General features: G+C 37.5%; 1 protein-coding gene and 1 long non-coding RNA gene across 6 annotated transcripts in view; one reads left to right on the forward strand and one right to left on the reverse strand.

The window, feature by feature from the left end:
• LOC112430185 (uncharacterized) overlaps positions 1-17,737 on the reverse strand; it is a 43,757-nt gene extending 26,020 nt beyond the window's left edge. The window contains exon 1 of the long non-coding RNA XR_003021974.2: positions 17,580-17,737. This is a non-coding gene — a long non-coding RNA (uncharacterized LOC112430185). The remainder of the gene's footprint in view (positions 1-17,579) is intronic.
• The window catches only part of csmd3b (CUB and Sushi multiple domains 3b), a 424,286-nt gene that overhangs the window by 257,434 nt on the left and 144,159 nt on the right, over positions 1-22,693 (forward strand). For all 5 annotated transcript variants that reach the window (XM_076878974.1, XM_076878975.1, XM_076878976.1 and 2 more), the window contains exons 6-7: positions 5,858-5,970; positions 22,296-22,373. In XM_076878974.1, coding sequence (XP_076735089.1) covers positions 5,858-5,970; positions 22,296-22,373 — 191 coding nt within the window. The remainder of the gene's footprint in view (positions 1-5,857; positions 5,971-22,295; positions 22,374-22,693) is intronic.

The raw sequence follows: 22,693 nt of genomic DNA on the forward strand, positions 1-22,693 counted from the left end.
TTATCCTGTGGATTTTACTCCCACATCACTGTCAAATCACTGACTGGGATACCCTGTCAGACCGCGATATTTAAAGAAGGTGGTCTGTAATAACTCAGGGCTGCTCTGAAGTACTTTTATAGCAGATATCTTGGGAGAACACTTAATAGTCACAGACATAATCCATCTCGATAGATGAATGGTTTAATAATGCATTACAAATTGTCCACATGGGGAAGATCAGATCAGCTAGCTTCTCAGCTGACGTGTTTCATATATTTATTTATTCATGTGTTAGGCTTTTGCTACAAGCTATGTCTTAACCTTTAATTATGCATGTAAGTAGTTGGTGAGCACACATGGTCGTTTTTCATTTTTCACATACAGTCATGCTCGGGACCTATGGAGCAGCAGTAATGCATCTCAAAAGCACTGGTAGGAGGAGGTGCTTCCTGCTGTTGTGGGGATACAATGACCTTTTTAAGATCCCATTCACTGCTGCAGAAAGAGTTTTTCTAATTATGGCTTAATCTCAGCTTGGAGTTGTTAAGTGACTCTTGAGCATTTGATTAAATGGTTTAATGTCACACACATGGGCTTGCTCTAATTCAATTCCTGTTTTAATATGAAACAATGAGAATACACACACTGTGCTATGATGTCATGGGAACAAGAGACCGAAAAGCTGTAAACAGCTGTAAACATGAAGAGGACACATAGAGGAGTGTGAAGAGTTCTTATGGTCAAATAAGATAAGATAAGATAAGATAAAACTTTATTGATCCCACAACGGGGAAATTTTGCGTTACATCAGCTCAGGTACCGATATCAGAAGGAAATACAAGAATACAAATAAGTACAATCAATGAAAAAAAAATAAGATACTACCATTGAATATAGTGTATTATATACGCAACGCAGTATGTGATTATGGATATGGTTGGAAATATGGAAGACATAAACTATATAGCTTGACATAACTATTGTACCACTACTATTCCTATTTATAGACATGTACACACACACATGTACACACTAAATATACATATGTATACATATACATACATATATACCTGCACATGTCCATACACATGGAAGGTCTATTATGCATGAAGTGGTGACCGTGGATGTTCAGTGTCCAGTGACCATATAACTATATTTATTTAATAAATAATAACTAAGAATACATACAAGTATTATTTATTAATAATAAAAAGTAACCTATATGCTGTAATGCTTTCAATAATATTAACGCTCCAACCACTATTAGGGTACAAGGTTTAAAGAAGAATTACTGATTAACAAAAAGTCCTAATTTATGCTACACCACATATCCTCCTCTGGTTTTATGGATAAAAGCTAAAAAAGTCTCATAGTGCATAATTCCACTACAAGATACCACGTCAGGCACCAAAAGTAAAATTTTACCCAAGCAACACGTCCTTCCCAAAGCCTAACTAAGATAACCTACACAATTCAGATTAAAAGACAAAACTCTCCTGAGGATCAGGGATATTAGTTGCCACCAATCTTACCACTGCTTAACCTATACTTTATATCTATTTCTAGAAACCTTAATATATGCATGAGCTATGCCAGCACAACTATTTAATGAGGTGGTAACAACCTACTAAGGGCATGTCTGTATGTCTTGTCAGAGATGCTGAAAAGATATCACGAGTAAGCATTAGTTGCAGTGGCGGCTCTTAGAGAAGTCACAAATCTTTGCAGCTGACTAGGATGCATGAACAGTTGCAGAAAAGAATCAAAAGCATGAGATATGCAATTCAGCAAGTGTAAAACAGATGCATCCAAGCAAAGTCCTCACATGCATAGTTTAAATAACGTGCAGTAGTAGCAGGAGTTACTTTTCCCTGAAGTGAAGTCCATTTAGCTGCGGACATATTAAACATTACTGTCTAAATGTGCTACTAAATGTAAAGTGAGGTTGCATTCAAAAGAAAAAAAAAAATCCATCTACCCACACGATTACACGGGGCCTGGAGACTATCCCACCCCTCAGAGGTTACAGTCTGAACAGGCTGCTTTTAACTTGGTCCAAGTGGGTTTAACCTTTAGCTGCTCTTCTAGTCATCTAAGGCCAGACTAAATCAGGGATGTGTGGATCAGAGCTATGTAAGGGTCACACCACATGTTGATGATGAAATCTAAAGACGAGTCGTGGGTTTTGTCATGGTTTTGACTTTTCGGTGAAACGTTTGTGTAGGGCTTGATTATCTGGAGGACTGGGACCACTGTTAACATCCTCCTCAGCTCTGTTACTGTATCGTTGTGCCAGCATGCATGAAAAGCTGGTACTTCACACATGGCTTTGTAGACCACCTTTTTGTGTGTATGTGACTAATAGCCAACATCATGGAATCCTACTGATCTAGGGCACAAGGTGACCCTCTCTTTGTTAACACACACACACACACACACACACACACACACACACACACACACACACACACACACACACACGCAGAGATACACCTTCTAAAGCACCTGCTCAGCACTCTTGTGTTCCACTTTTTACCACTGTTATTAGAGTGTATTGGCACTGGATAATAGTGCATACAATATAATGCTCCTATTCATGCCTTTGTGCGTGTGTGTGTTGACATTAATGGAGTGCGTCGGTTTCCAGAAGGGGACAAGTGAACATGAGAGAGGACGGTCCACTTCTCTTTCAAGACCATTCGTGTGTGTGTGTGTGTGTGTGTGTGTGTGTGTGTGTGTGTGTGTGACCTGTGTCTTAAATCTAACAGCCAAGGTGATAGTACTAAAAATATCTCAAAAAATGCAAATGCAATGAAAGAAAGACAGCACCTGTTGCTTGACACTACAAGATGAAAGCGCCATAAATCAAAGAACTGGTGCATCGAAGGTGGTTAATTGCCAGCAGAGATTTTATTTGAGGTTTAGATATTTAAAGCCATACAGAATCAAGGGTGTTTTATTCTGAACTGCAAAAGCATTCAGTTCCTCTAATGCAGTAGTGACCTAACACACTTCACTTTGCCAACCACAAGAGCCTTCTTCACCTTCTCAACCAATTAAGTGGTCTTATTCTCACCACTTGATGAAAGTGTTGCAAATTGGGTCCCATCTGGTAGCGCTATGTACCCTGAAAGCCTTGATTCAGCTTGCTTAAATGCAAAAAAGCTAATATTTTTAAAAGTGGTTCATTGAAGTCTGACATTTGACGATCTGAATTTGCGTATACTATGAGTCAGTTAGGTAGACTGTATATAAATCTTAGGAGGAAAAAAAGACAAATAATTGCCATCCTTATAGCAATCAATGTGCAGAACCAGTACAATAGCAACTACCAACTTCAGTTTCAGGAAGTGTCATGATGACTGACTTTTTGAATTACATTCTCACCCTTTATTTATATTTTGCTGAAAAAAAAATCGGAAACAGGTGCAATCATTTAATAAAACCTGTACATGCATAGATGGAAACAAAGTGTATTAGGCAAAAACAACATTTGTACCATTCTAACAAGTCTGTACTTGCTATGCTTGCTTCTACACAGCCTGAACTCAACTGTTTACGTTTTCTTACTATTTCTTTAAGCAGTCCTTATGAATAATCCTTCAGGCTTCTTGAAAGATGTTCCAAGCTCTTCTTTGGATGACTTTATTCCATTCTTTGTCACTGCTTCAATAATGTTGAGATTCGAGCTCTGCGGAGGCTGGTCCATAACTGATAGCATTTCCATTGTGAGTTTCTTCTAGCCAGGCATGTTTTTGCTTGACTGACAGCGTGTTTGGGAAGCTGTTGCCAATCAGACACTTTCAAGATATCGCAGGGCGGGATCAAAATCTGATCTATTCATAATTTCATCCATTTTGGCAAGATCGCCAACACCACTGTTTGAAATGCAGCCCCAAACCATGACAGAGCCTTCATCGTCTTTTACAGATGGCTGTAGACACTCACTGTTGCCTCACTTGACTTCATCTGTACATACGGATGACAGTTTAAAACGAAAACTTTAAATTTGGATTCATCACTCCATGAGCCACTTGTGATAACTCTGTGTTTGTACATTTTTATACATTTTATACATATTGAATGAACGAAATGAGAACACATGACGTGTTTTTGAACTGGCTGCTGTTAACGTAGTGCACAAAAATATCATATAAATTGTATATTGCTTTTTTTTAAGCTTGAATGATGAATAATTTATAGGCCAGTGTTAAGATGGCTTAACAAGCAACATGAAATATTCTTCTGAAAATGGTCAGCTACAGGACGGAACTGAAAATGAGTGAAAAAGCAGCCAATGTCCAAAGAAAGAAAAGACCTTCAGAAAGTCTGGAGAATTATTGCTCAGGACCATTTATGCAAGAAAATACAAGAACGTCTGCATCCTTGAAAGCATAATATAAAAAATTAGGGGTGATTCAAGACTTTCATACATTATATCCACCAGCTACCTCCTGGGAATTAGACAGTGAACAGTTAATTAAGAGCGAGCGAGGTACCCTTAAAATTCTGCAAGAGACTGTGTGTAATTCATTCTGCATCATTACACTCACCATAGGCTTTGTTCTCACTTAATCCAAGACAGCAGCAACACATACACGACCTTTATAAACACTGAATGAATTTTAGAATATTCGTGATCCTGTGGAAGTGCAGTCTAAAGCACAGTTCCTTCGGTTATTAGCTAATTGTTAATTTACTAAAAATGTGAAGGTTTTACAGCCTTCTGAAACTATCATCAGTCTGGTTTTGGATCAGCTTTGGGTGTGCAGCAGTGTTTATTTGGAGATCAGAGCTCCATCCTCTCAGATGAGATTTTCTATTTTGGAGCTGACTGGCCATCCAGTTTCCATTCACTGCAATTGAAGTTGCAGACTGCATGTATTTTCTGTTCCCTTAATATTATACTGGAAACATAATATTTGGAGTGAAATGCCTCATATTATCGCATTCAACCACTCACAATATAACCACATCTTAAAAGCTTTATTCTTAAGATCTTAACGGTCTTTCTTTAACAAAATGAGAAGTTGTAAAGCTTTGATGTAGAGTGCCAATTCCAATAATGTGTCATCCGCCCAAGTTTATTGTGTTTAAACTCACTGAATAGCAACATAACGCTACATTTCCACTAATTGCCATAATCAGTATCAGATAAATGCAGCAAATATATGCATGCATTTACAGAAAAAGAAAAGAAAAGAAAGCCGGTGGAAGCAGTAATCTATTCGTGTTATTGGACTAAACAGAAATCACAGTGATCTCTGTGTCTCAGGTATGCTCTGTTTCCAGGTTTTTCCAGGGGACTGTAGACAATTACAGGTTCTTTCAGATGAGCGAGTATAAAGCTCACTAAGTCCAGCATCAAGCTGATCTGATCTTCTGCATAAGCTGTGTTTGGTGTTCGTGCCGGGAGAATGGGGAGGAGAAGGGCTGTGTTTTCAAATCCGCTCCAACAGTGGACTAGACTTGGCAAATATTAGGTTTCGTACCCTACAGCTGTGGCCAGACATTTGTCCTTTTCTTAAAGCCAAGCACTGGTATTACAGTTATACTGCAGCAAAATATGGGGGCACAAAGCTAAACCAGGTGAAGCATGGTGTTTAACCTATAGCAGGCGTGGCTCAGGTGATAAAGTGGGTTTTCCACTGACCGCAGGCTTAGAGGTTTGATCCTAGTCAACTCCTGTGTAGAGTGCATGCACTGCTAAGCACGTGTCTGCACTTCTTCCCTAAAAAAATGACCATTTAAATTTCAGTCATACAATCATTCTGTGTATTATAGGATTAGGTGAAGGCTAAGGTATTATAAATGTGTCTTTGTATGGATCCATGTTTTATTTCATTAAGCATTTTCATTCTGTCTTCCTTTTTAGGTTGTCGGGCACTAACGTCCCTTCTCCTATCGTCAGCAACAAAAACTGGCTTCGGCTGCATTTCGTGACTGATGGCAACCACCGTTACCGTGGATTCAGCGCACATTATCAAGGTAAGACGGGTGAAATCTGATTATCTTCACGGAGATGATTATTTAAATGCACGCTTGCATGCACACACGCACGCACATGGAGATACAGTATATGCACAGCGTGTTCATTTCTGAAAAATGAAATAGGATGTACAGTGTGTGCATATCTCTGCCTTTAATAACAGCTATTTTCAAGGTTCTGATTTGGCCTCTTTTGCCTTTTTTTTTTTTTTTGGCATTTTTGTGTTTGTGTTTCTCTCTGACAGTTGGTCCCCATCATCCCTCCCTCAGATTCCCTCTAATTACGTTTGTTGACTCCAAACGTCTCGCCTTTTCTCTGTTACATTTTCTCTCACTGTCTCAATCTTACTGCCTTTCTCTCACTCTTCCCTGTATCGCTTGCTCTTTTCTGTTTTTTCCCCTCTTGGGTAACTATTCAAGATAAGTGCACAGCTAGATTTCTTTGACACAAAAACCCTAACTGGTGGAAAGCACTTGGAAATTCATTTGGCATAGTCCATGTCCCCCAACAGTGATAATGAGAGTCGAATGTGTGGAACAACTGCACACATAGGTTGGAGGAGATAGTGTTTTTTCTTTTCTTTTTCTAAATGTAAAATTGCTTTCCTTACTTTCCAGCCTTCTGTTGTAGTCTTGGATTGCCTCTACTACTTTTACAAAAAAAAAAAAAAAAAGGTGTTTTGTGCATTCAAATTGCTAGTCCGTTTTCAAAAGAGTCCATTCGACATCAAAAGATACACAGACTTTGGTATTTTATCTTTTTTTTTTTGTGCACATGTGGTACAATTACAAAACAGTACTTGTTTCAGTTTGGTTTCAATTTAATAATAATGCATTTCAACCATAATGTTGAGAAACGTAATTATATTTTGTGATATTTACATATTTTGTTGTATTTACATGTTTTATGTGCAAAGTTTAACTACTTTAAGCTAATCGCACGGTGGCATTATAGTTTGTCCGTGCGTCATTGCCCCGATCTGAGTGGGCAGCCAGCACACGCATAAATCTTGGTCATGCTTGACACCGGATTATTACTGACACACTGCCTACTCGCGTCTTTCCTCAGCACAAGTTGAGAACAAGCCCCCAAAATACCAAGCACACTCAGGCAAGAAAAGAGAAGGTGTGCGCCTAACCAAAATGCCAGCTCTCAGGAGTAGCGCTTGCTCCGTATACTAACTGGATCGTGTTTGTAGAGTTTGTTTGTAGAGGAGAAACTGTGTTTATGATCATGCCGCGAGAAGTAACAAAAAAAAAAAAATCAGCATGTGTCTGAATTGACACACTCGTACGCACTCAATGACACAATGCGAATGTGTCTGCCTCGCTCCCCTCCCACCATTTTTGTCACCATTATTCCACAGTCAACTGTGTTTTTTTCAGACACAGTGATAAACACAGCAGTTTCTCCGAATAGCAGCCCGGTGACCTTCTGAATGATTTTGAACGAGTATTTGTCTGTCTTTGGATAATGTAGAGTTTGTTCTGCTCTCCCTGTGCACGCTTCCTGGCATGACGTTTAGCAAAGTGTTTGGAGAGTGGCATAAGCCAGCCCACCCATATGGAAAAGATATATATAAATCTTATAAAGTTTGTATCTGTCTTGTGTGTAACTTGTATGAAAAGCATACAAGAGTGAAAACACATATAAGATCCCTTGAAAAATTATATAATGAAACTTGTATGTTTTGGATACTTACTAAAAAAATATATGAAAGTAATGAGAAAGTGGCCACTTTCATGAGTAAATCATGTAAGCCTTATATGATTTATATATGATTTACTCATGAAAGTGGCCATTTTCATGAGTAAATCATATATGTTTTTACTATTTCTTTTCCACATGGGCAGTGTAGCACTCTTGGTTAAAAGGTTGTAATGTTACATTAATCAAATCAGCTCAAAGCATGATTAATATAAAATAGATGCATGTCTGTGCATACAGGTGGCTGCTGAATGGATTTTACTGTGTTTTCTTCAAAATTAATATAGGATCGTAATTCATTTTAGCTTTTAATGCCAAGGGAGTGAATAATTTACTACTTTACTTTTGGACATTAAATCTAAGAAAACAAATGTTTTTAAATTTCTGACAACCGCATGAATTTTGTAGTGCAGTGATTCCCAAAGTGTGGGATGGGGCCCCCTGGTGGGCTGTAACAGTACTGCAGCTGTGTCGCAGTAATTAAGTAAGTAGTTCAGTTTGAAATTACTCACATCTATTTTAAGTGACATATTTGTATACATTATTTATTTATATAAAAAATGTAGTAACATTTATAATAGGTGGTTATTTTGTTACTACACATTACTATTGCTCATTATGAAGTTATTATTACATTATTACAGTTTTAATGCAATTTTCAAAGAAAATCCATCACGTTCTCTTATGTTTTGATTAGAGTGAAGATTTAATTTAGGATTGAGTGGGCCTCATGGGAGTTTCTGGTTTTTAAGGGGACTGCAGCACCTTTGACTTGAACGGAATGGCTGATGTAGTGTATTGGTCACTTGCAAGATTTGCAAGACCCAACTAACAGCTGGCCAACTAAACCGAGTAAAGTGAAACTGAATTATCAATTAATCCGCAATCTGTGGGTATGATGAGCTCATTAAGTTGCATATGACCCCAGATGATACTTTACTGCAAATGTGGCTTGTATTTGAGTTTTAAAATGGTTAATACTGTGGGACAGAGGTGGGGGCATGTTTGTGATTTTGTACAAACTGTGGGTCATCGTGGTTATCCCCCGACCCCCCGCCCCTCCTCTCAGTCAACAATTCAAACATGGTTAAATGCCAAAAAGAGAAAAGACGATGGTATATTTAAACAGACATTAAGATTTAACTAAAAATTCTTAAATTATAAAAGTATTGTATAACAAGGTATTAAATAGAGTAAGTACAAGTAATTATCACCCCTTTCTCTGTAAAACATCTCTTTTGCCACGTTTCTTCCTGAATCTTCTCTTCTCTTTCCGTTCTTATCCATCGGTTTTCTTTCCATATTACTTGACTGACTGATTGACAACCTGACCACTCCACTTGAGATTTACCTATAATTGGTTTAATTGATCCTAATTAGTTGAAAAGGTTAATCAACATGTTAATGAGGGGTGTCAGTGTGATAAACGAGTTGATTAATTAGTGGACTTTTTAACAAGATTATGATTGATTGGCTACTCTCTGTCAGCTGCCAGTCATACCCATTACTTTGTTGCTTCTAACATATTAGCAGAAGGACGGGTTGGGTGGCTGAAACTGTTAAGTCACCTAAAGTCACGCAATGTTCCTAAAGCACTGGCAGATTTACTTCACAGGCTGTCCACATGAGGCTTTTCTTTCTTTGAAATAGAGAATATTATTTCTCCATGTAGAAAGAAATGATAAAGCATTGATCACATTATTGACTTTGTATGTTAATTTCTTTTGCTGGCCTATATTCACTAGATAATGAAGATAGGCCAATATTGAGAATGCAACATTGCCAAAGGCAACGATTGGCAATGCTACAATAGTGATGACCTCCAGTTGGATTACAGTCTTGTGGAAGTACTTGCAAAAATATTTATGTATATCACTGCAATAATTGATTGTAGATTATTTGATTCAGCAATTTTGTTTTGTTTCTTGTATAGTGTAGTGTTTTTTTCCTGTTTTTTCCTGCATTTATTTTTCTCTGCTGTTGTTAAATTTACTCCTGGGGTGGTTACCAACTCATATTTTTATGCTATTATATTTTTCGTCTTTTTACTTCACTCTGCAGAGCGTTCCAAATGAGATGTTTTTCAGGTCTACAAAAATCAGCTTTTCTCCTGGAGAATACATTATGAGACCCTTGGGCACGGTTAGTTTAGTGTAGTGGCAAACACAGGATGAAAGCAGTTCAACATTACACTAAACGACTTAATCAACAAATATGCTTTTGCAGGGTTTTGTTTAGTTTACAAGACGCTGCTATGAGACCTCAGAGGTCCTCATTTGGCTCTGGGTGCCGCCAGCCAGTTGGACAGAATGTTTGTGTGTCTGTAAGGTCAGAAACTCTGCTCACAGAAGCATTCTCCTTCTGCTGCGGCCAAATTATGAGGTTCTGAATTAATAATAATCTCCTAATGATTTATATCCAACTTTGCAGAAAAGGGGCAGAAGGGTTAGAGAGGCACCAACAACAACAGACATTACAAAGGAAGAAAAGAGGAAGTCAGAGAGTGAGGATGGTAAAACAGTAAGGAAATCCAGAGGTGTTATTAAAACAAATTGGCAGGTAGAAGAGAAACAGAGTGATGGGGAATTGGAGGTTTAAGGGGAAAAGTCTGGAATTACAGTGGGGCTAAATATCAAATATGTATAAATATTAAAATTAAGAATATTTTATATCATAATGCCATAACTGGCTATTGTAGACCACTTCAGAGGGAGGAAGTATGTGTGAGTGCATGTGTGCTTGATTGTGTGTGTGTGTGTGTGTGTGTGTGTGTGTGTGTGTGTGTGTGTGTGTGTGTGTGTGTGTGTGTGTGTGTGTGTGTGTGGATCGCTTTGTTCATGCTTCTTGGACAATGGAAAAGCCCATTCATAAATTAGTGTATTTAGATACGCAAAGCCTGCAGCTCCAGTGCATGGCTTAACCAAATGCACCAAGTTAATTACCCATTTAAATGCTTAATTGATGCTTCAGAATGATTCACAGTGGCAAGGTTTTGAAACATGCCATAGGCTTTATGTTGATAGACCTAAATTAAAGGAATGAACCATTTCAATTCACATATCTCACAGTAGAGAGTCTTCGTGTTAAAGGGAAAAATCACTTCTATTAAAATAATTTGCATTTTTTTTAATAGGTTCTTACTTTAATATTTTTTTTTCATTCCATTTAGTATTTACACATTTGCAGTTGTCCTTGTGATGTAGCTCAAAGCAGGAAATATTTGGAAATACTAAATAAAGTACTTTAATATTTGATATATATCAACCTTCTACCTGTGAGTTCAGCTCACCTGTTCTCGCTTGCAATCTAAAGACGATGTAATGTCCAACCAAATTTAGTCTAAATTTCTGCTCAGTCATACAGTTATATTCTGTACTATCAGGAAGAGTTCATAGCTGCGAGTGCCTGAGTGAAAACAGCAGAGGTGGGACCAAGTCATTGTTTTGCAAGTCTCAAGTAAGTCTCAAGTCTTTATCCTCAAGTCTCAAGTCAAGTCTCAAGTAAGGTCAGGCAAGTCAGAGTCGAGTCTCAAGTCACTGGTGTAAAAGTCCGAGTCAAGTCACAAGTCTGAAACTTTGAATTTCAAGTCCTTTCGAGTCTTTAAAAAAAACAAACGAAAAAATAATGTTGCAGTTATGCTAAATGTAAATATTAGACCATGTAATTTTAAAATCTGTGTTTTTCTCAACACATACAAAATAGTGAACTTAGAAAATATACACAAATTGTGAAATTGCACCTCTTTAAAATGCAGCTCAATTAAACCTAGCTCCAAGAATAATTTTCACCGACAGTTCTGAGATACGCTGCATGTTATTCTTGGATGCGGTTGTAGGACCAGCTTTAAAATCGCATGACAAAAATATCATACACATTAAAAAAAACTGTATCACCAACGTAGCCTGGAAAACATTTGCTAGTTAGATGAAGTCAGCTATCTCATCTTAGCATATTTATATGCATATTTATAATTATACGGTTCTTGGAGTGAGTGCATACACTCGTGAAGTTTAGTAACTTCAGGTCACTGCAACAAGCCCAGGTACAGTTTACCGCCGGATGGGTGCAGGACCTTGAAATGCACCGTGTAGAACGAAAGACCATCGTACGTATCATAAGTTTACCAGTCTCACAAATCGTCGTCATAAATACACATTCGTTAACCGTTTATTAATATAACCTTTGAGCTCAACGGTAATTAATTAGCAGTGGAAATAATTTCTGGTACGCATCACAGAAATGTAGCAGTGACAATAATATTGTATGCTGTAATCGTACTGGGCAATTAGTGATACAAAAAACCTGTTTTATCCTGTGAATAAAAGTATGTGTTTCTGTCAATGTACCATGGTAATAACAGAAGTGAAACACAATATTGTGTCAGGACAATTCACTATTTATGCACAATAAATAAAGGAGCATAGCGCGACAATTTCTGTTCAGCGCCAGACTTGCTTGTAACCTATATCACTAATTATGTTATGAAAAATGATGCATTAACTACAACAGCAGACTGACCTTTGTGGAAATGCTTATAGCAGACTAACCTGTGAGCTGGAGTGTTCTGGGACGTTATATTTGGTCTTTGAATGGCTGCAATCCAGTCGCCTCTTTGTCACTTCGGAAACATGGCTCGAACAATTTCTCTTCAACGACGTAATCCGATAACAACCGATCTCTTTACCCGTCGGCTTCCCGTGGCTGTCATGCGACCGGCTATTGCAGTTAATAATACAACAGCTTCTTGCCATTTTTTGTGTTTCTTTTTATCGCTGTATAACTGATTTCAATTGAAAGCCTGCGTGCGCTAGTACCGCTTGCCACGAGTTCCCAGAATCCTTTGCGGTTCTACCCGTGAATGACGTCACATTTTCAATCTCTATATAATATGCATGTTAAGTTTTATATTTGGGGTGAAATATCAAGTCTTTTCAAGTAAACCGGTTCAAGTCCAATTCAAGTCCCAAGTCATTGGTGTAAAAGTCCAAGTCAAGTCACAAGTCTTAGAACATTTTTTCAAGTCAAGTCTAAAGTCATAAAATTAATGACTCGAGTCTGACTCGAGTCCAAGTCATGTGACTCGAGTCCACACCTCTGGAAAACAGCTTATGTCATGGTTTATCTGTGTGCTCCTTACTGTCTCCTTCACAGCTAAATACAAGCATATTAAGTATCCATTAGCATGTTTAATTGAACTTTGGTAATTATTCAGCTATGACAGCGTCCCTGGGTAAATGTGAATGCTATTTACCTCAGGACCAAACTGCCTTTAGAGATTTAGTTCCCCTAATAAAGAAAACTAATTTGCAATTTTGGCATTCGTTTTAAACATGCTGGACAATCCAAATGTAGGACTTTTGTACTGTAGAAGACGACATAAAATGTAATAGTTTTTTGCCCATGAGGGGAAGTGCATCCAATGTCATGTCACATGTCATCTTGGGACTCAAGCAAATATTTTACATTTTAGTAATCAAAACGTATTTGTGTTTAATTAACCCTCAAGACAGTGGGTAATATGTGAGGTGAAACCATAATAGATGGTGATAAAATGGGAGGAGATTTGCTCAATTCTGCAATTACAGTTTCAAACCTTAAGACAGTTACAGTGAACAAAGTAATCAAGGTGGAGTTTTTTTAAGCAGATTTTAAGTAGAGTTATTATTAACTTCTTGCAGTGTCTCATTTATTCCCCATATACAGCATATTTAATTAATTAAAAAGCAAAAAACAACAATACCTAGAAACTGGCAAAGACAAACATTCACATCCCTGGACATCATCAGGGGTCTCATAGCCTACTCCCAGACCTTCTTGCTTAACCAGATTGCTGATGCAGTCCCAACCACTGCACCACTGTGGCAACTCTACGACAACAAAACGCTCAAATTCACACAAGAAATAATAAATAAGAGAACTCTTTTTCTTCTTCTTTGAAAATAGACTACTGCTGAGAGGAAGAGTAACCAAGTTTGCATTAGTGACTAAGTCGAAGAACTTTTCTGAAACCCAGCTGTTCCACTGTTATGTATTGTGACTATGGTTGAACATGCCATCTTCTAGATGTGACTGAGTGCATTGCAGTATGTTCTTACCCCCTAGAAATACACCCGAGGCTAAAGCTGAAAATAGGAAGTTCAAAGTCATCTTCCCTGTTAAATAAAAAAAGAACATGAGCAGCTCTTCTCCCTCAAAGCTAGAAACGAGTGGATCAGGTTGTCAATTAAACCCTCAGTTGTCAGTGGCCAAAGAGAAACTGCAACAACCAAACAGTGTTACAGGGAATTTAGGCTTTAAATAGATTAACTTTAAGAATTTTCAGGACCACGTGTTTTGAAGAAAAACATTCACAGTATAATAAGGTAAAAAAAAAAATGGGGGCATCTTGTGAGCCAGATGCCACATATGGTTTCAGTCAACCTGTGAGTCATATTTCTACTCAGCAATGCAGCCACTAAGGTACAGTCAGTCAGCCACAAACAAATGCATCAAATACAAAAATATGGAGCTTATAATAACTGCTTAGTTAAGACAGTGCTCAAAGAGTTTGTCAAAGACAGCAGCTAGTTCTACCTTTTTACATGTCTATAGACATAAAGTGTTAAGTCTAACAAGTTCTATATTTACATAACAATAACGATGACAATGCTGCCCTTTAATTTCTAACATCTAAGTTTTGTACTTGATTGCAATTTGAAAGAAAAGCTGGGAAAAGTCATGGTGTTAACTTACTGTAAAGCAAATGGTCTTGTCATCTAAAACTTATTACTGCACAATATAATGTAATGAATGAATGACCAGCAGGGACTAGTTTGGACTGTACCACAGTAACAGGGCTTAGTAACATGATGGATCGCCACTCAGCTAACATATTAGTCCACTTCATATTTCCTTGCCACTTGGTGAATTTAAGTTAAAAGGTTCTTCCTCTACCCAAATATGAAAAATTTGAGCCCTGTTTCTTGCAAAGTTGTCTTTTCTAAATGTTGCATTTTCTCAGCAGGCTAAAATAATTAAACCGTAATTACTCAAAACTGTACATCTGCCTAATTTATGCACAAGTTCTCCTTAATTTCTACACATTATAGAAATTAAAAGTATAAGCAAGGGAGTTGACATGGGTGTTGAGGATTTCAGGCCCAAACGGGGCTTAAAATCCAGCTGACAGAGTTATTAACATTGTCTAATAAACCTGTGCAATTAATGTTTTATAATAGCAGTCACTCATTGCACACCTCTACATCAACCTTTACGTGTTTCATAATTTTATTATACATTCCTGTATGTAGTCTACCAACTCACCATGGCATAGACAAGCCAAGGTTTTTTGTTTTGTTTTTTTGCTTTTTATTTATTTATTGGTTTTATTTTTATTTTGTTTTCTTTATTTCTTGCTAATATGCAAAATAGGCACCATAATGACTTTGTGCCATTTCAGCCACTGAGAGGCTAAGCTAGGGGACTGCGCAGTTGGCTCACTCCTAGAAAAACAAATGATCCAGCTTCCAGGTACAGCTGCATTTGATCATTTATTTACATGCTTCAGTAATCCATTCAAACGATTGCCTTGGAGTACCGAGCTACTCCAAGGCAATCTATACAAAGCAAGGGAGTTGACATGCAAGAAAAGGAAAGAAATGCAGCAAAAAAGTACAGACTCCTGACTCACCCACTCTTCACAAACAGGTGAATGTATTTTGTCTTCATTCATTCAAAAGCCGTCTGTGTGACAAGTGTGACAGACACATTAAGGAAACGAAGGAAAGTAGGCTACCTATTGTTACTGGCTTTGCAGCCAAAGCAGTTCTGTTTAGTTACTCTATTTTCAGGACATTTACTCTCATTCAACATTTTTATGATTTTATAATTTCATCTTAATAAATTCCAACAGCAGCAAGAACTTATAAAACATATAAGAGTCCTGGGAGCCCTTCAGTTAGCCCATTGAAACAAATTATTATATTATATTTCCACAATATAGAAACTAGCTAGATTCAAGTAGACTAATTGTCATTCACAAAGTTATCCATATCCAGTTAATCATATGTTTAATGTTGTCGGCGGTCAGCCAATCACAAGCCCGTCGGCAAGCCATCGAGTGAATTGAATACTTGCCAGGGTTTCCATTTACTGTACAAATTTCAGTCTGAACAGTGAGAAGTAATGCCTGACTCTTATTAATGAGCATTAACATTTTAGAAAGCGAGGGTGGAAGGATCCTGACAATGCTGCAGTAGCTCCCGTTTTAAAATATCTTAAACATATAAGAAAATGTGTTCACAATATTAGGAAAATGGGTAGGTACACACAAAACAGAGGCGAAGCTAATTATTACTAAAATGGTCTGATTCATGGGGAAGGTGATCTGAGAGTCCATACCATACCATCATTTCTAAATGTGCTGCATACATGAATTTTCATTGTTCCTGCTAATTTTGCTTTGACATGCTCGCACCTGCCCCGATTCTGAATTTGAGTCTCTTTCCCCTCTTTTCATCATTGCACATGGTACTTTCTGTTTTGCCAGAATAAAATTGACTATGAGTCCAAGGGTATCACACTGTTAATTGGTGCATTTTCAAATTTTTGTAATGACAGATTCCAAACAATCATAAAAAGGCTTCCAGACAACCTGGCTTTCCATACACTTCTGCCAAACTATGGCTAGGTGTGTTTATTTTCTTTGTTCCTCGAGATGCTCTATTTAGTAATGAGACGAATGAAAAAGCCTAACCAAGACTAGAGATATTTGTTGGAGGCAAACCACGATGCCACAGTAAAGTCTGTAGAAGGTTAATTTGGTTTAGAAGCTCTAATCAGCTCTAATTCTGAACTTGTGCAGCTTTCAGTAACAGTAAGACCCCTATATTCATGGCAAAACACAAGAGACTACCCCACTTTGTAGTCTGCAGGAAATGTTGTGCCTAAGTTTTGGGGAATTAGCCAGTTTAGCTTGTTTAAGGTATAACGTGAGTAATCCATGAAGATGAATCCTCAAGACATAACGGAGGGAGAGTGTTTGCGTGACTGCTCTCTTTGACCTTCCCTGGCTGTTTGAATTCTAGGTAGCACCTCTAAATCAATAGGCTGATTCTGCATCCAAAATTTTAATGTTTAGAAAGCATTTTTAACTCCTGCATCAGCATAATGAAAATGTCACACAATCTTCCTGTTTCTGCACTTTATTGGGATTTTAAGTCCAACCCCAACCTGTGACAGTTTTTTTTTTGCTACAAAAAATAAAGAAAGGCTATCCATTTTAGCAGGATCCCTCTTGAATTGAAATGTAATTGTAACCCAGTTCAATTCCAATTAAATCTGAGAAAACTCTGCAAAGGTGCATCTACCATAGTTATTTATTTGGTTTCTTGCGATTAGCCTGTAAAGTGAATGAGGAATTTTGAGCTATCCTCCCTCCTCCTGTTTGTACTGTGCTGTAGAGAGATTGTGTCTCTGTACTTGCTTAGAAACAGCACCGTAATTCCAATATACTGTGGCAAGGCATACACTTCATTGCCTTTTTGCTTACTGGAAATGTTTAATTTTGTTGTTGGAGCAATTTTACGCTATTTTGCGCTATTTTACCCGCATTTCCCCTCCATTATTTGCTGTTGTTTTATAACTCTTTATGATTCTTTGTTCAGTCTTTCTATATTAAAGCTGTCCCAATCCAATAGGGAAAGTAAGGCCTCAAGCATAGGTGATGTTTAACAAATATTGAAGTGTTAAATTATTAATTAAGTATTCGGTTGACATTCTTCTCTGCACGGCTCTGTGCTTTAATGTCTAACCTTACACCTTCAACACCTGGCTGAGAATATGTGTGTCACTGTGTGTGTGTGCTAAGAGTATAAATGTGCGTCTGGTTTCTGCGTGTGCATGTGTGTGTGTGGATTCTCACCATTTCTGTTGTCCTCTGCTCTGTATGCAATTCTTTGGATTTACCAGTGTGCGTTCCTGTTTGTACAAATGTCCAGCTTAAGCTGACAGATCTGTCTGTTGTATGACGATGTCTCGTGGCAGTTTGCGCGTCTGCTTAGATTTAAGCATATGTTTGTGTGCACGCCTGTTTGCCCGTTGTCTATGCACGTGTCAGGTACGAGCAATCTGTTTCCTTCCCCACGGCACAGACCACCAATCACATCCCCCCATCATCTCTCTTCATTACGTATTCATGAGTTTCTGTGTCTGCAGGGCTGTGATTGGCCCTTAATGAACAACTGACGGCATTATCAGTCAGCCAGTGCTATGACAACAAAATAAGTCAATCAGTACAAAAGAAACTCCAGTCAACCCGTGGTGCAGAAACATTAGTCAACTCTAGCAGTGAAACAGTATACCCCTCAGGGAGGTTGACATATTTGATATTGTTGACTGCATGGTACCTTTGATATGACTCTTGCAGTGTCTCAAACCTGCTCGTGATCAAGTGCACACATCTTGAAATTCTAAGTGCTCTGCATAATTACAGCCAAGGAAGAGGAGAGCATTTAGCACATGTAAAGCGTACAATTTGGTTTTTGTGTAAATAAATCCCCAAATCCTTTTTCTTGTCAGCCTTAGCTTAAGAACCATTAGTCAAACTGAGTACAGAGACACTGCTGGCCTCAGGGGGATCATATGAGCTCATAAATCTATGAACTACTCCTTAATCATCTTTTATATTATTGTGGGAGCTTGCATTTTACCAGTGCTGGCTTTCATTATTGAGTTGGTGTTCTGCTGTTCCTGTATCAAAGGGGCTGTTAGCACTGGGGTCATTACTGTAAGGCTAGCTAGGAATGTACTTTGTTGAATTAATGTCAGTTGTTTGCGTAGACTCACTTTGGTGATGTAATAGTATTGCTCATCTGTGGTTACAAAATAGCAATTCTACAGTACTGATAATTATTCACGCCTTCTAATTACGCTCCTTAATTGAGCATATTCAAATTATTATTAACTAGGTGTAGGGAGAAGAATATAATCAGCATTACCAACCAACTCTGCCAAATCAATATTTCGATTATTTCCTTGTGCCCAGCTAATACAGGCAAACACTCAGGCCACCTATTTTACTTACTGTGCAATTGCTATTGTTATTAAACATATGAATTCAAATAAATGTTCTTCACATATATGAAAATTCAGCACTTAAAAATCTAACAATTTCTAATTACAATAGGTACTACTTCAATCTGTCTTGCACCATAAAGTTTATTTGCTGTGCTTTTCACAAGCGCAAAGCTCTGTACAGCAACACAGAATAACAAAGGGTAATATTATAACTTAAAAATATACTTAATAGCAACACAAATGCAAGATACAGAAAAGAAAACAGAAAGTTTTATTAAAAAAAATTATTTTCACTGCTTTTTAAAGGACTCCTCAGAGTCAGCAAAGCGTAGTTGGAGTTGGAGACTATTCCAAAGCCTTGGCGCTAAAGACTGAGAGGCTCGGCCTACCTGGTCTTTTTTATTTATTGGTCATTTGTACATGTCAGCTACATCACCTCCTATTTGACTTTTTATTCAGTGAGTTTTATTTAAAATTCCTCATTCACTCTCACATTAACCATGGGAACGTTTGAGTAGAGAAACAAGCACAGATACATCTATGTTATAAATCCTAGCTTTCAGTCTAGACAACGGTAAATGTTTGCTTTCCCGTGCAGGTACATTAAAATACCCGAGATGAGCATCTAGTCCAAAGCTGGTAAATTCAAAGTGCTCGATGCCTATCTGTCTGAATCATTGGCACAGAGACTCTCTCTGCTCCACACTACCAGTTTTAAGAACTACTGTAGGAAAAACAAACAGTGTTGTAGGTAACAGACTGGTAATGTTAAAAAAAAAAGGTGACTCGTTGATCTGGATTCTGCACAAGGTAGCTGTAGCTTTTCGTATTTATTTTTGTTGTGCTCAAGGAATAAAAAAAAAAAAGATTTTAACTTGGGTCTGAAAAGCATCAGGCCTACATCACACCCACACAACATGGTTCGGTTGATTTTTTTTCCTTCTCTTTTTTGTATATGTAGCTTCAGCATCTAATTTATTGCTGTGAAACTTAAGCTGAGCTCTTGGTTGTGCTTTTGCTTGTTGAATATAGTTTTCCATATATGAAATACTTTACTTCATAAATATGGTTTACATAAATGCATCTGCCCCTTCCATCTGTTGTTTGCAGTAGAGCTGCTGCTTTTAGGCTAGAATATTAACATGGGCGTATTTAACTTTGATACATAGTCACACAGGACAGGTTTTATGATGCATATTAACAGGGCTTGATACACTGAATGAATCTACATAGGCAAAAACAAATTTGACTTTTAACTATTTTTGGCCCAGACTCCCATATTCGGCTGCCAAACCGAAGAGGATGCATTTCAAGCCTGATTGTAAGACTTTGATCTGTTTTGCAACTTCCCCAGTTGTCAAAAGCAGCACGAGTTTGCCAGTTAATGTTCTTAATTTATGACAATCAGGACATTTTCAAACCTCAGTTTTATATGAAGGCAGTAACGCCAACTCTGCACTTTTATTGTTTCTTATCCCTTTTGTGTTTTATACTGTTTATACGACTTTTCTGCATCAAATAAGCCACCCAATGTCAGAAAAAGTCATTAAATCTTTGATGTCATGTCTGTATGCAGTGGAATGGAAAATGTATTCACTTCACTCTCATCATAAAATACAGCTGTTGTTCCAGAATATTTATAAAAAAAATAATGACTTTGAAATATTAGGAAGATGGGGGGTTTCATGAAAACACTGCTGATTATATTATATAAATAAAAACTATAAAATCTGCTTTTTTATCTAAGTGATAGCTGCTATTATATCAGATATCAAGAACCCCCTCCCTCCTCCCCACCCCACCCCCATCTTAAACAGCTATGAATCTGCTGTCAGGAATAATAAATGAAACTCTTTGTGTAGGTGGATTGCTGTGAAGTCAGTGTTTTTGCATTTATGTATGTGCGGTGCACAGATGCAGCCCTAAGCAGCTCTGAGACATCATTTGCTTGGAGAAGTCTCATTAACGAGAGAATTTATGGCACAAAGTGTTCTAAAATTTAAGGGAAAACGGACATTTGTTCGTGATCAGTTTGACATATTGATACATAATTTAAAACTCTGTCCTCCAGCAACCTCTTGCCAACCATTTGCCAACTACATACTTTTCTCTAGCAACCAGTGGTTACATGGGGATCCCTGACTGGTCTTAAGGCCTGTGTGTGGCAGATGTTTAAGTTAAACAATTATTTTAAGCCATTTCATCTAGCCCATATTTTTGTCTGCTGGTGTTTAGACTTAGAGTAATAATGTGTTAATGGCATGAATACAGTATTATTTTTACCCAGCTTAGAGAATGTATTGGCCATATTATCCATATTTTAAGATTAAGTAAGTGCTTAGCATTGATTGCAAATAAGGATTGATATCTCTGACTCTTGGCGTGGATACAACACTATCATTTGGAGCACTTGAAATTGACCTGCTGGTACGGTAACACAATATTACACCCCTGGAGCATTAATCAGTATGGACAACACAGGCATGTATCACTGACGCATGATATGTTCATGTATCTACATAGAGAATAATGTTGGGGTTATTGCTGACATAAAATACACATGATGTAATAGAACTGCTTTTATTATAATAGCAGTGATATATGTGCGTATGTGTAATCGTTGTACAGTATAGCATTCGGATAATTGTTGAACATTAACTCATTCACCATTTGTCATCCTTCAGTGGATTAGTCAAGTCTTAATGACAGCAATATCTGTCAGCCGCTCTATCAGAAATTCATTAAAGTGATTTGTCACTGTACTTTGTCATTCAGGACAAGATATATTTGTGTTTTCATTATTTATGTTGATAATGTGTTCATTTATTTTAACAAAATTAGATTAGCGTAGTGTTTTGATTTTTTTTTACTATTTTATAAAATCAATTATTAACCCATTAATTTTGCATCTATACCTTGTAATCATATGTTCTAAACTGTACTAATGCACATGCACAACATCGCCAACCTTGCAATCGAATGATGTCACCAGTGTTAGAAAACAGAGCTCATGCCGACAGGGATCCCTCAGTTTGTTCCTTCTTGTCTGGGAGTTACTCTGATTAAAGGAACCATCTATTTTGTAACGTGCCATTATCGGAATGCTTTGATTACAGAGCTGCATCATTGTCCTTTTGATTAAAGCTGCAATTTTCCTTTACCAGCTTTTGTTCAAAATATGATGGGGCTTCCGGCAAAAACAACCTCACTTCTGATGTGTGTGTCTGAGTGACAGAGAGAGAGAGAAAGATTAAGCTTCTTATGAACAAAAAATCCTGAATGGTGCTTTTGTTGAACCCATTTCTCCAACTTTCTTTCCCCTTTCGGCTTCTCGCCTTCTCTTGCCCCCTTAGCTGTGTGTTTCCACCATTTTTTCAAGTTTACTTTGCATTTGTAACTTTCTTTTCTGCTCTGCTCTTCTCTCTCTCAGTTTTGTGAGGGAGAAGAATCTGCCATTTAAAAGAAAGAAAAAAATCCTTTTTTAGGTCAAATTTTTTTTCCCCACTTTATCCAATCTGTTCTGATTTTCCTTCTCTTTTCTGTTTTCTGTTCTCCTCTGCAGTGAAGCGATCAGTAGATTTTAAATCGCGGGGCGTTAAATTATTCCCTGGCAAAGACTCCACCAACAAGTTTTCAATATGTGAGTTCACATCTTAATGTCCCTTTGGCTAATGAACTAACTTGCAATGGCTTGGTTAGCTTGGACTGGCTTTTTTATGTTTGTTTTTTAATTTGGTTTTACTTTTGTTAAGTTTGTCTCTTAATAAGGGCTATTATGTTCAACACATTTGTGCTTCTTATTATTCGTAATACAAAATTAATGGTGTTTCTTATTTATTAAATGACATTTGATTGCAACAATTTACAAAAGCATAATGCTGAAATTGACCCCTGATGTGAAAATGAGATCTTTTTAAACTCACAAATGTGTTGGAAAGCCTTTACGAGAGCCATGCTTTT

This window comes from Maylandia zebra, linkage group LG22 (assembly GCF_041146795.1).
Source record: "Maylandia zebra isolate NMK-2024a linkage group LG22, Mzebra_GT3a, whole genome shotgun sequence".
NCBI classification, from domain to species: Eukaryota; Metazoa; Chordata; class Actinopteri; order Cichliformes; family Cichlidae; genus Maylandia; species Maylandia zebra.